General features: G+C 39.9%; 1 protein-coding gene across 1 annotated transcript; it reads right to left on the reverse strand.

Annotated features, from left to right (window-relative positions):
- Positions 1 to 4029: 4029 nt before the first annotated feature.
- Positions 4030 to 8242, reverse strand: LOC120863484 (double-headed protease inhibitor, submandibular gland-like). Its single transcript, XM_040239751.1, has 6 exons — positions 8123 to 8242; positions 7364 to 7395; positions 6678 to 6799; positions 5197 to 5239; positions 4629 to 4741; positions 4030 to 4195 (listed from the first exon to the last, which is right to left on the reverse strand). The coding sequence occupies exons 1-6, from the start codon at positions 8187 to 8189 to the stop codon at positions 4138 to 4140; spliced, it is 435 nt and encodes a 144-aa protein (XP_040095685.1). The 5' UTR covers positions 8190 to 8242; the 3' UTR covers positions 4030 to 4137.
- Between the last annotated feature and the right edge of the window lie 2797 nt (positions 8243 to 11039).

Genomic DNA, 11039 nt, shown 5'->3' on the forward strand with positions numbered 1-11039 from the left:
TCTTGCATTCCAGTCTCTGTGATGAAAAGGACATCATTTTTTGCTGTTAGTGCTAGAAGGTCTTGTAGGTCTTCACAGAACCGTTCAGCTTCAGCTTCTTTGGCATTAGTTGTTGGGGCATAGACTTGGATTACTGTGATGTTGAATGGTTTGCCTTTGAAACAAATGGATATCATTCTGTGGTTTTTGAGACTGCACCCAAGTACTGCATTTTGGACTCTGTTTTTGACTATGATGGCTACTCCATTTCTTCTAAGGGATTCTTGCCCACAGTAGTAGATATAATAGTCATCTGAATGACATTTGCCCATTCCCATCCATTCCCTGTTTCCTAAAATGTTGATGTTCACTCTTGCCATCTCCTGTTTGATCACATCCAATTTACCTTGATTCATGGACCTAACATTCCAGGTTCCTATGCAATATTGTTCTTTACAGCATCAGACTTTACTTTCACCACCTGATACATCCACACCTGGGTGTCCTTTCTGCTTTGGCTCAGCTTCTTCATTGCTTCTGGAGCTATCTTTCCCCTCTTCTCCCAGTAGCGTATTGGACACCTACTGACCTGGACGACTCATCTTTCAGTGTCTTATTTTTCTGCCTTTTCATACTGTTCATGGGGTTCTCAAAGCAAGAACGCTGAAGTGGTTTGTCATTCCCTTCTCCAGTGGACCACGTTTTGTCAGGACCTGACTCCCAGAGAGTGCCCTTCATCTGCTTCACTTAGGTGGAAGACATGCCCAGTGCCCTGTTTCTCCCACTGCTGGTCCTCTTGGGTCTGTAAAGCTTCACGGGCCACCAGGTGTTGGTCAACATGCGGCCCAGGGTCCAGGGCAAAGGCCCTGCTGCTGGTGTTGGCTGAAGCTGATTGAAGTTGGAGGATGCCCAGGGACAGAGGGCTCTCTGGCCTGACCATTGCCATTGGCTTCCCTGGGGCTGATCCGCCTCCCAGGAGCCTACAATATATAGACTTTGTCTTATTGTTGTTTTCAGTTAGGTCAATTACTTATTCTTATAGGGTCAACCCCCATGTACCCACCATTCCAGTCATGACCTAGAATGGCCATCAACCTTGAGGTCTCCCATGTGTTACTGCCTGAATGTTTGTGTCTGCCCCGGCCCCCCCTCCAGCTCCAAATTCATATGTTGAAGCCTAATCCTCAGTGTGATGGTGTTAGGAGGTAGAACTGTTGGGCAATGGTTAGGTCATGAAGGCACAGCCCTCATGAATGGAATTAGAGGCCTGATGAAACAGAGTCCAGAGATCACCCTTACCCCTTCTACCATGAGAAGACACAGCAAGAAGACAGTGGCCTGTGAATCTGGAAGTGGGCTCTTGCCTGACGCCAAACCTTCTGTGCCTTAATCTTGGACTTCCCTGTTTCTACAACTGTGAGAATATAAGTTCCTATTGTTTAAGCCACCCAATCTCTGCTATAGACAGTTTCTTAACAATTTTTTTTACTTTATGGTGATATGAAAGCAATACACATTTAGTAGAAGCTTTACTTTGAACTTTCATATTTTCCTGAGCTAGTGATAAGTCAGAGAAGGTGATGGCGCCCCACTCCAGTACTCTTGCCTGGAAAACTCCATGGACAGAGGAGCCTGGTGGGCTGCAGTCCATGGGGTTGCGACTGAGCAACTTCACTTTCACTTTCCACTTTCATGCACTGGAGAAGGAAATGGCAACCCACTCCAGTGTTCTTGCCTGGAGAATCCCAGGGACGGGGAAGCCTGGTGGGCTGCCGTCTCTGGGGTCGCACAGAGTCAGACACGACTGAAGCGACTTAGCAGCAGCAGCAGTGATAAGTAGTATAGTATTCTCTTGTGATGCTGGGCAGTGAGCTTCAGTGCCTATTCAGCCAGCCAGCCAATCAATCGCCAGGGTAAACAGCTCATATGCTGACAAACATTCTGTTCCCACACAGCCATTCTGTTTTTCACTTTTGCAGTATTCAGTAAAGTACATGAGATATTCAGTGTTGTTGTTTAGTCACTAAGTCATGTCTGACTCTGCAACCCTATGGATTATAGCCCACCAGGCCTCTCTGTCCATGGGATTTCCCAGACAAGAATACTGGGATCTTCCTGACCCAGGGCTTGAACCTGTATCTCTTGCGTTGGCATGTGGATTCTTAATTTCTGAGCCACCAGGAAAAGGATATTCAATACCTCATTATAAAATAGGCTTTGTGTTATATGACTTTCCCCAACTGTAAGCTAATATAAGTATTCTGAGCACATTTAAGGTAGGTGAGGCTGGTAGGTAAGGTGTATTTTCAGTATATGACATTTCCAATTTATGATGGGTTTATCAGGATGTAACCCCATCCTAAGTGGAGGGAGATCTATATTTTGTTATGGCATCCTGGGCATACTAATATACAAGCTCATTGTGTGATTAAGACTGTCCCCCAGCCCTTCAGTTCTTACTGGAATTTTATTAATTCTGAAGTATACTATTTTTATATTTAGTAATCAGCTCTTTACAAAGTCTGTCTCTTTGACTAGCCTACAAATTCCTTAATGCCATGCACGCTTCTCTTTGCCTCATTGTATTCCCTCTCCCCACAAAACACATTGCTTGGCCTCTAGTGACCTTTCTATACGTATTGTTAGAAAAGTCACACAAATATTTACAGCATAGCTGGCAAGTGTTTAACCACTCTTTGCTAAAAATACATTGTGCTTTGGAAACATGAACTTATAGGGCATCACTGTGTGCTTATTTGCAGACTCGCTATTAGAAAATTCTTTACCAAGTTAAATATTTATCTCTGCACACTGTACTCAGCTGAGTACTCTGTGGAGACACAGCCATGAGAAAGTTCTCATATCTCTACTTCCTGAGAGTTCAGCACATAGCCTCATATTTCTCAGGCTTTGTTAGTGACTTCACCATGTAGAGTATATATAATCTCTTCCCCAACATGAACCATAAGGTACCTTCCTTTGCAGATGCCCACATGTGACTGAGTTCTGTTTAAATGGTGATACTTAAAGCTCAACACTCAGAAAACGAAGATCACGCATCCAGTCCCATCACTTCATGGGAAATAGATGGGGAAACAGTGTCAGACTTTATGTTTTTGGGCTCCAAAATCACTGCAGATGGTGACTGCAGCCATGAAATTAAAAGACACTTACTCCTTGGAAGAAAAGTTATGACCAACCTAGACAGCATATTCAAAAGCAGAGACATTACTTTGCCGACTAAGGTCCGTCTAGTCAAGGCTATGGTTTTTCCTGTGGTCATGTATGGATGTGAGAATTGGACTATGAATAAGGCTGAGCGCCAAAGAATTGATGCTTTTGAAGTGTGGTGTGGGAGAAGACTCTTGACAGTCCCTTGGACTGCAAGGAAATCCAACCAGTCCATTCTGAAGGAGATCAGCCCTGGGATTTCTTTGGTAGGAATGATGCTAAAGCTGAAACTCCAGTACTTTGGCCACTTCATGTGAAGAGTTGACTCATTGGAAAAGACTCTGATGCTGGGAGGGATTGGGGGCAGGAGGAGAAGGGGACGACAGAGGATGAGATGGCTGGATGGCATCACGGACTCGATGGACGTGAGTCTGAGTGAACTCCAGGAGTTGGTGATGGACAGGGAGGCCTGGCGTGCTGCGATTCATGGGGTCGCAAAGAGTTGGACACGACTGAGCGACTGAACTGACTGACTGACTGACCTGAAGTATTATGTTATTCCTAGCCTGTTCCGATTCATTTGTAGTGTTAAGGATTCTCTCTATCTTTCTCCAAATCTGGATTTTCCACTTTTCATTAGTGTAGCTAAAGGTAATGTAATAGTAATGGTCGGATACACACTTTGATCCATGTTTACTTAAAAAAAATATTTTTTTAATGGGATGTTGAGAGCAGATTCTTTTTTCACCATTGTGTGTATAATCTTTTTTAATTTCCAACTTGAGTAGAAATAGAGGAAATATTTCTGTATGACTTATAGTTTAGGGAAAGGACCATAGATATGAGAAGAACTACCTCCACAGAGATAAGCCTGACAACTTTTCTGCTGAGAATCTTTTATTGAAGAATCAAGTTCCATATACTTGTCCCCACAGCCATCCTAGAGAAACTGGTTCACTGCCAAAGGAAACTTGGTGCCCTCGAACATCAGGGAGACTCAGAGCATGGTCCATATTTTACAAAATAAAGTGTGCCACGGCTCATCCTACAAGAAAAATAATACATTTAAAAGGGGGGCTCTGGAAATCTTAAGTTGAAACTTACATCATCTTAGATCAAGCCAGCCAGATGAATACATAACATGAATGCTGAACAATTAATTACCAAGCTTCAGCATGGTGGAAAAAAGGGAATTCAGTGTACCAGTAAAAGCCAGTGTTAGGAGCCAAAAATTCTGTAAGTTTCTCTTTTATCTGCCACTGAATAATATTATGATGATGATCAAGTGTCTCTTTCCCTAACTTCAATTCTTATTCTTAAGCATTTTCTTTCTCATTTTCTCTCTTTTTCCTTCTTTCTGTAAAATATTATGATTTTCAGTCAGCTATCTCTTAGGCTTCATAGCAGCATCTGGCTTATGTAGCTAAGATGGTTTCTGGTTCTGTGTGTACAAATAAAATACTGAATTAAGCACTTACACAACAGCATTGCAAAATGAACATCTGTTGCCATATACTGTCCCATCAGATCCACAGTGAGGTATGTACTCCATGGTGCATATTTCTGAATATGTGGTGCACTCAACCTCCCTCTATTCAAAAAAACAAAACAAAACATTAAATCATAGAAAAGAAACTCTTTTAAAGCCTTGAGAGGATCATTAGTTCAGAATCCCACTTGCAGAAATATGTATTTTCTGCAGTTTACATAGCCTGACCCAACACTGGAGAGAATACCATCACAGCAAGAGATTGCTCAGCCCAAGTTCAAGGCTGCCCTCTCTCTCATTCCCCAGTGTAGCTAATGAACAGAATCCATCCTGTGGATTATGAATAAAGGAGTATAAATAAAGTTTATGGAGTCTTTTGGGTCAAGAAATTATATTTAAAATTTTCTGTTTAGGCTGCCCAGGTGTGTTACCTGTGACTACTCATAGTCATAGATAATTTGTAGAATAAATATCTTAAAATAGTTGTTCTTGATGAAAGGGAGGAATTGTTGAAACATTTTATATTAAGGATATGTAAAATTTTTGTGTATACTTACGCATTCATTATCATGAAGTTTCCTGAGTTGAGATCCTTTATCTCTGAAAAAGAAGATTTTACTGAATGGGTAATTCAGTAATTTGATACTTCTTAATCTACAGAGTAAAACATGGTCATATGTCATTCTCTGTTGTCTGACCTGAACTAAATAGTTCTGGTTAATATTCTTCCCAAGTTAGTTAATATTTGTCATTAACATCTTTGATAAATGATCATTTTGTGAACAAATTAAAATATAAAAAAGTAAGATCAACACTAAAAGGAGAGTAGATTGAGCATTTTTAAAATAGTCCATGAATACTCAGGTATAATCAAAGGTATAATAAAGTGTGTGGATATTTTTGCAGTTTTAAAATATTCACATATCCATATCTGGCACTTATAGTATGTGTAATTTTGTTATAGTCACTTCTCCTTTCTGAGTATTAGATCTCCTCCTTCTAAAAAGACATGAGATAATATAATCAATCCCATCTCAGTGTTTAGTCTCTGGCATTGCATATTCTGAGGGGTTTTATTTGATAACACTTGCTATTATATTTGACTATGAATTTTCAGAAAGGCTAGAAAAGAAGGACGAAAATGATTAAAAAGAAGAAGAGCTCATTTCTGAGTATTCACTCTGCATCAGCTGCTTAGTTAAGATGTGACTTGTTTTCTCACAATGAATCCTAAACACTATTATAACTTCTGCTTTACTGAATACAGAAGTACATAGCAGAATGGGTATTTATTTGCCTAATGTCACAGATCTACTAAGTAAAGCCTGGATTCTAATCCAGATGTCTGACACAAAAGTCCATGATTTTAACTGCTAGTCGGAAAGCAGTGAGTTCAAGTTGCTGGAGTGACTGGTAATAATCATTATTATAAAGTCTCCTAGAAGCTGAGATGTTGTTTATAGTGAGAACTTAATATTTAATGTGTGGGTGTGGTGGTGGTGAGGATTCCAACTAATTTCAACTATTCGTTTGTGTTTCCATCCTCTTCCCTAGACTTTTCCAGACAATTAGAGAAGCACCATGATTTTCCTCTGGGGTGTGAAGGGTAGATCACAGTGTTACAATAGTGTCCATGGCTTACAGCCCAAGTAGCAACAGCTCTCTTCTGAGTTTCTATTAACGGATAAGAAAGATGTAACAGGAGATTCATGAAAGTTTGACCAAGAATATGTTTCCTGCCTGAGACCCAGTTTCCTTAAATGTAATATGGGAATAAAAATATCTATATATAACAGCTAATGCCTGAGGGATACCGTGTAATATAGTATACATGAGAATTTGGCCGGATAGCAAAGAAATATACATAATATATATCCCTAATATAACTAGTTTTTGTTTTTTTTTTAAAACAAAGCAATGTCCACAGAGTAGTAGAGGAACAACCATGTTTTCAAAAGCCGAGTAGATTTTGGCCAATGTGACTTTTGTGATTGTAAAGCAAAACAAAACTGGGCTCCAAATTGAGCATAATACTTACCTATTTAGGAAACAGAACATACATTCATTACTGTAAGTTTTCTGATCTATGCCACATATTGGTCTCCATTCCTTTGTGCATGCAATCCCGGCACCTTTTAAGTTGTATTTGGTGCAGTTCACCTGTAATTGGAACAAAATAATACTCTGCATTCTGTTCCTTCAATTCTGTTATCATTCTTATATCTAGATGGTGAAGAGTAAGAAGAGAGTAGGAAGATTCCTAACCTCCTCAGCTTTTCAGCAAACATGTCTAGAATGCCTTTTGTGGAGCAGGTGCTGTGCTGCAAAAATAAATCAGACCTAGAACAGTCTTTAAATGAGAATTAGCAGTTTAAGCAGGAAATATCAGTCTCTCTCTCTCTCTTTTTTTTTTTAGGGTTACAGTGAGAGTCCAGTTGAATAATGAATGTGAAAAATACTGAGAAAAGTTTAAAATACTACCTAAAAGTAAGAGCTTCCTTTATCTCCTGTTCTCCTTTTGCACAGAGATTCACTTAAAGAAACGCCATTAGAAAAGAAACGCCATTAGAAAAGTAACGCCATTAGAAAAGTAAAGTAGAAACAATGTTTACCTCCCACGGAATTATTTCAGCCCACTGTGAGTCAGTTTAGATACCTTCACTAATCATTTACACATTCACCCTGATTTCATTTTTACAAAGAGCATGCCAAAAAGGTACTCACCTCTATCCCTATTTCTAGATCACCAGAAGAGACTACGACGAGATGCATTTGGAGAGAAGGAATTAGAGAAATAGTAAATTCTACAGTTAGAAATGCAAAGCTGAATTCATTGTTCACAGTAACTAAAACCCATGTCCCAACATCCCTTGCCCAGACCAGACCGAAAAGAGGTCACTTCTTTAGTCAGGCCAGCTAAGGGTGAAGTCAGAGAAATATGATCCTGACCCCCCTCCCCCACCCAAAAAAAAAAAAAAAGTGAGGTTGGGGGTGGGAATCTCTGATCACTGGAGAAGGAACTGTAGAGGAATCCAGGAAATCCAGTGGGCATGCCCAGGGAGAGTTGGACTTATGGTCTCAGAGTTGCATAGTTGATTTCTAAAAGGGCAAGTCAGAAACCTGAGAGATCTAATGAGGAACTGAGCAGGAAGTTCTCGGTCCTCTTCTTCTCAGTCTCTCTTCCTCTTCGTGAAGGTCTGATTTACCCCTATTCTGTTGATCAGACCAATCTAAATAGATGGCTACTAAATTTTCTTTTGACTTTAACATTCTATGGGCTTCCCTTGTGGCTCAGCTGGTAAAGAATCCACCTGCAATGTGGAAGACCTGGGTTTGATCCCTGCGGTTGGGAAGATCTCCTGGAGAAGGGAAAAGCTACCCACTCCAGTATTTCACTTTCACTTAATATTCTATAATTACTGAAGGCCAAATATACTGCAGTTAACATAAGAGAATGAATATTGAAAAGGAATCCTAACTCACCAGGTAGAGTGACAGCCCATGTCGTGGCTGCCAGAGCAAGGATGGCAAAAGTAGTGATGCTATTCATAGTGATGATGAATGAGGGTATTTGAGAGCCGCTGCCCGGAGTCAAGAAGTTCAGAGAGAAACAGACAAAAAGCAGTCTGACAAATGCATGTATATATACACTCAGAGCCCTACCCTCATTAAAATTGGTCTTTGCAGTGATGGTTGGCTGTTAATCCAAGCAAGGTTGTTTCTTTTCATTTGTCAAACAAAGCTTCCTTATTATCTTGAGTTACAGACAGTTGGAATAGTTACATCCTGATACCAACTACCAGATGTTTTCCATAATAATCCTTTGATCTCTCAGCAGGTATAATGGCATGGCTATATTTGAGGACAAATAAAGTCATAGGTGAAGTGAATAGCAAACAGACTTTTTAATGACATGTAAAAGGATTTTATGGTTATGTGAAATGCAAGAATGTTGAAATCAGAGAAGCAATGAGGACATTTCTTTAAAATGTGCTGTAGTAGACAACATTAATAGCACCATAAACCTTGCTTTTCTAGAGTATGAACATACTTTACAACATTCTGTAAAGGCTTGTTAAATGATTAACCTTATGAAATGTGAAGATGAGTATTATTGCTATTTTGCAAGTAAAATGACAAAATCAGAAAGATTAAGTATATTCTTTTTAGTCACGTTCTTAACAGTTAGGAGAGCTGGTCCCTTCCAATTCTAGGCCTATACTTTAAAAAACAAAAAACTAGGATATACTACTTAAGTCACTAAAACGGATATTTATAATGAAAACCCATACTTCAACGTTATCTCATGCCTTTTAAGATCATATCATGTTGATGTATGGCAAAACCAAAACAATATTGTAAAGTTATTAACCTCCAATTAAAATAAATAAATTTATATTTAAAAAAGATCATACCGTGATATTGTATGTGACCCATTCTCCTGCACCCATACCTATAAATATTCTGTTTATCCACATGACAAGTATTTTTTCAATAACACAGGCCCAATAATTTCCAATTAGCATTTTCACCTCTATTATCCCTTGTGGTCTTCACATCAGCTCTCCAGAAGACAGAGTTAATATAAAGGAAAAATTCATTCACAAAGGACAGATTCAGAGATTGGAGGAGGTAAGCAAATTCCCTAAAATAGACAGCTATTGTGATCTTCACTGAAACCAGATCTTCCCGTTTCAGATCTTACTATCTTCCAGTAATGACTGTATTTGTTTCTAATTTTTTAAGATATGTTTCTCTCATTCATACTTTCCATTTTCCAATACCACCTCTTTTCTCTCCAAATTCTACAGTTTTCACTTCAGTTCAGTTTAGTCGCTCAGTCATGTCTGACTCTTTGCGACCCCATGAATCGCAGCACACCAGGCCTCCCTGTCCATCACCAACTCCTGGAATTCACTCAGACTCACGTCCATCGAGTCCGTGATGCCATCCAGCCATCTCATCCTCTGTCGTCCCCTTCTCCTCCTGCCCCCAATCCCTCCCAGCATCAGACTCTTTTCCAAAGAGTCAACTCTTCGCATGAGGTGGCCAAAGTACTGGAGTTTCAGCTTCAGCATCATTCCTTCCAAAGAAATCCCAGGGCTGATCTCCTTCAGAATGGACTGGTTGGATCTCCTTGCAGTCCAAGGGACTCTCAAGAGTCTTCTCCAACACCACAGTTCAAAAGCATCAATTCTTCGGCACTCAGCTTTCTTCACAGTCCAACTCTCACATCCACACATGACCACTGGAAAAACCATAGCCTTGACTAGATGGACATTAGTCGGCAAAGTAATATCTCTGCTTTTGAATATGCTGTCTAGGTTGATCAAAACTTTTCTTCCAAGGAGTAAGCATCTTTTAATTTCATGGCTGCAGTCACCATCTGCAGTGATTTTGGAGCCCCCCAAAATAAAGTCTGACACTGTTTCCACTGTTTCCCCATCTATTTGCCATGAAATGATGGGACCGGATGCCATAATCTTCATTTTCTGAATGTTGAGCTTTAAGCCAACTTTTTCACTCTCCTCTTTCACTTTCATCAAGAGGCTTTTTAGTTCCTCTTCACTTTCTTCCATAAGGGTGGTGTCATCTGCATATCTGAGGTTATTGATATTTCTCCTGGCAATCTTGATTCCAGCTTGTGTTTCTTCCAGTCCTGCTTTTCTCGTGATGTACTCTGCATATAAGTTAAATAAGCCGGGTGACAATATACAGCCTTGATGTACTCCTTTTCCTATTTGGAACCAGTCTGTTGTTCCATGTCCAGTTCTCACTGTTGCTTCCTGACCTTCATACAGATTTCTCAAGAGGCAGGTCAGGTGGTCTGGTATTCCCATCTCTCTCAGAATTTTCCACAGTTTATTGTGATCCACACAGTCAAAGGCTTTGGCATAGTCAATAAAGCAGAAATAGATGTTTTTCTGGAACTCTCTTGCTTTTTCCATGATCTAGCAGATGTTGGCAATTTGAATTCTGGTTCCTCTGCCTTTTCTAAAATCAGCTTGAACATCTGGAAGTTCACGACTCACATATGGATTTATTGTAAAAATCTGAATACTTACATTTTACATATATTTCAAGGCTTCATCAACATTTGAAATATGTAGACCACAATGAAGTGCAAACCAGAAGGTTTTCTGAATGGGGTAAATGGTCATCTTTCCAGGTTATAGTGAAACATCTGTTTAGAGGGACCGTGTTTCAAGTAGGTAACAGAAATGAGAACAATGACTCACAGGATGTGAGAATTGGTGAGTCCTAGAACAAACATCTGGATCCGTGGTCTTCAAACATTCTGTTGTTTAGTCGCTAAGTTGTGTCCGACTCTTTGTGGCCCCTGGACTGCAGTACACCAGTCTTCCCTGTCCTTCACCCTCTCCCAGAGTTTGCTCAGGCT

This window comes from Oryx dammah, unplaced genomic scaffold (assembly GCF_014754425.2).
Source record: "Oryx dammah isolate SB20612 unplaced genomic scaffold, SCBI_Odam_1.1 HiC_scaffold_5, whole genome shotgun sequence".
Lineage (NCBI taxonomy): Eukaryota > Metazoa > Chordata > Mammalia > Artiodactyla > Bovidae > Oryx > Oryx dammah.

Excerpts from the sequence above, each read along its gene's own strand:
- LOC120863484 (XM_040239751.1), bottom strand. The coding sequence starts at position 8,189 with ATGAATAGCATCACTACTTTTGCCATCCTTGCTCTGGCAGCCACGACA. Across the intron at positions 7,396-8,122 it reads ATGGGCTGTCACTCTACCTG|TCTCTTCTGGTGATCTAGAA; the intron begins GTGAGTTAGGAT and ends ATCTCGTCGTAG. Across the intron at positions 5,240-6,677 it reads ATGTTCTGTTTCCTAAATAG|AGATAAAGGATCTCAACTCA; the intron begins GTAAGTATTATG and ends CTTCTTTTTCAG.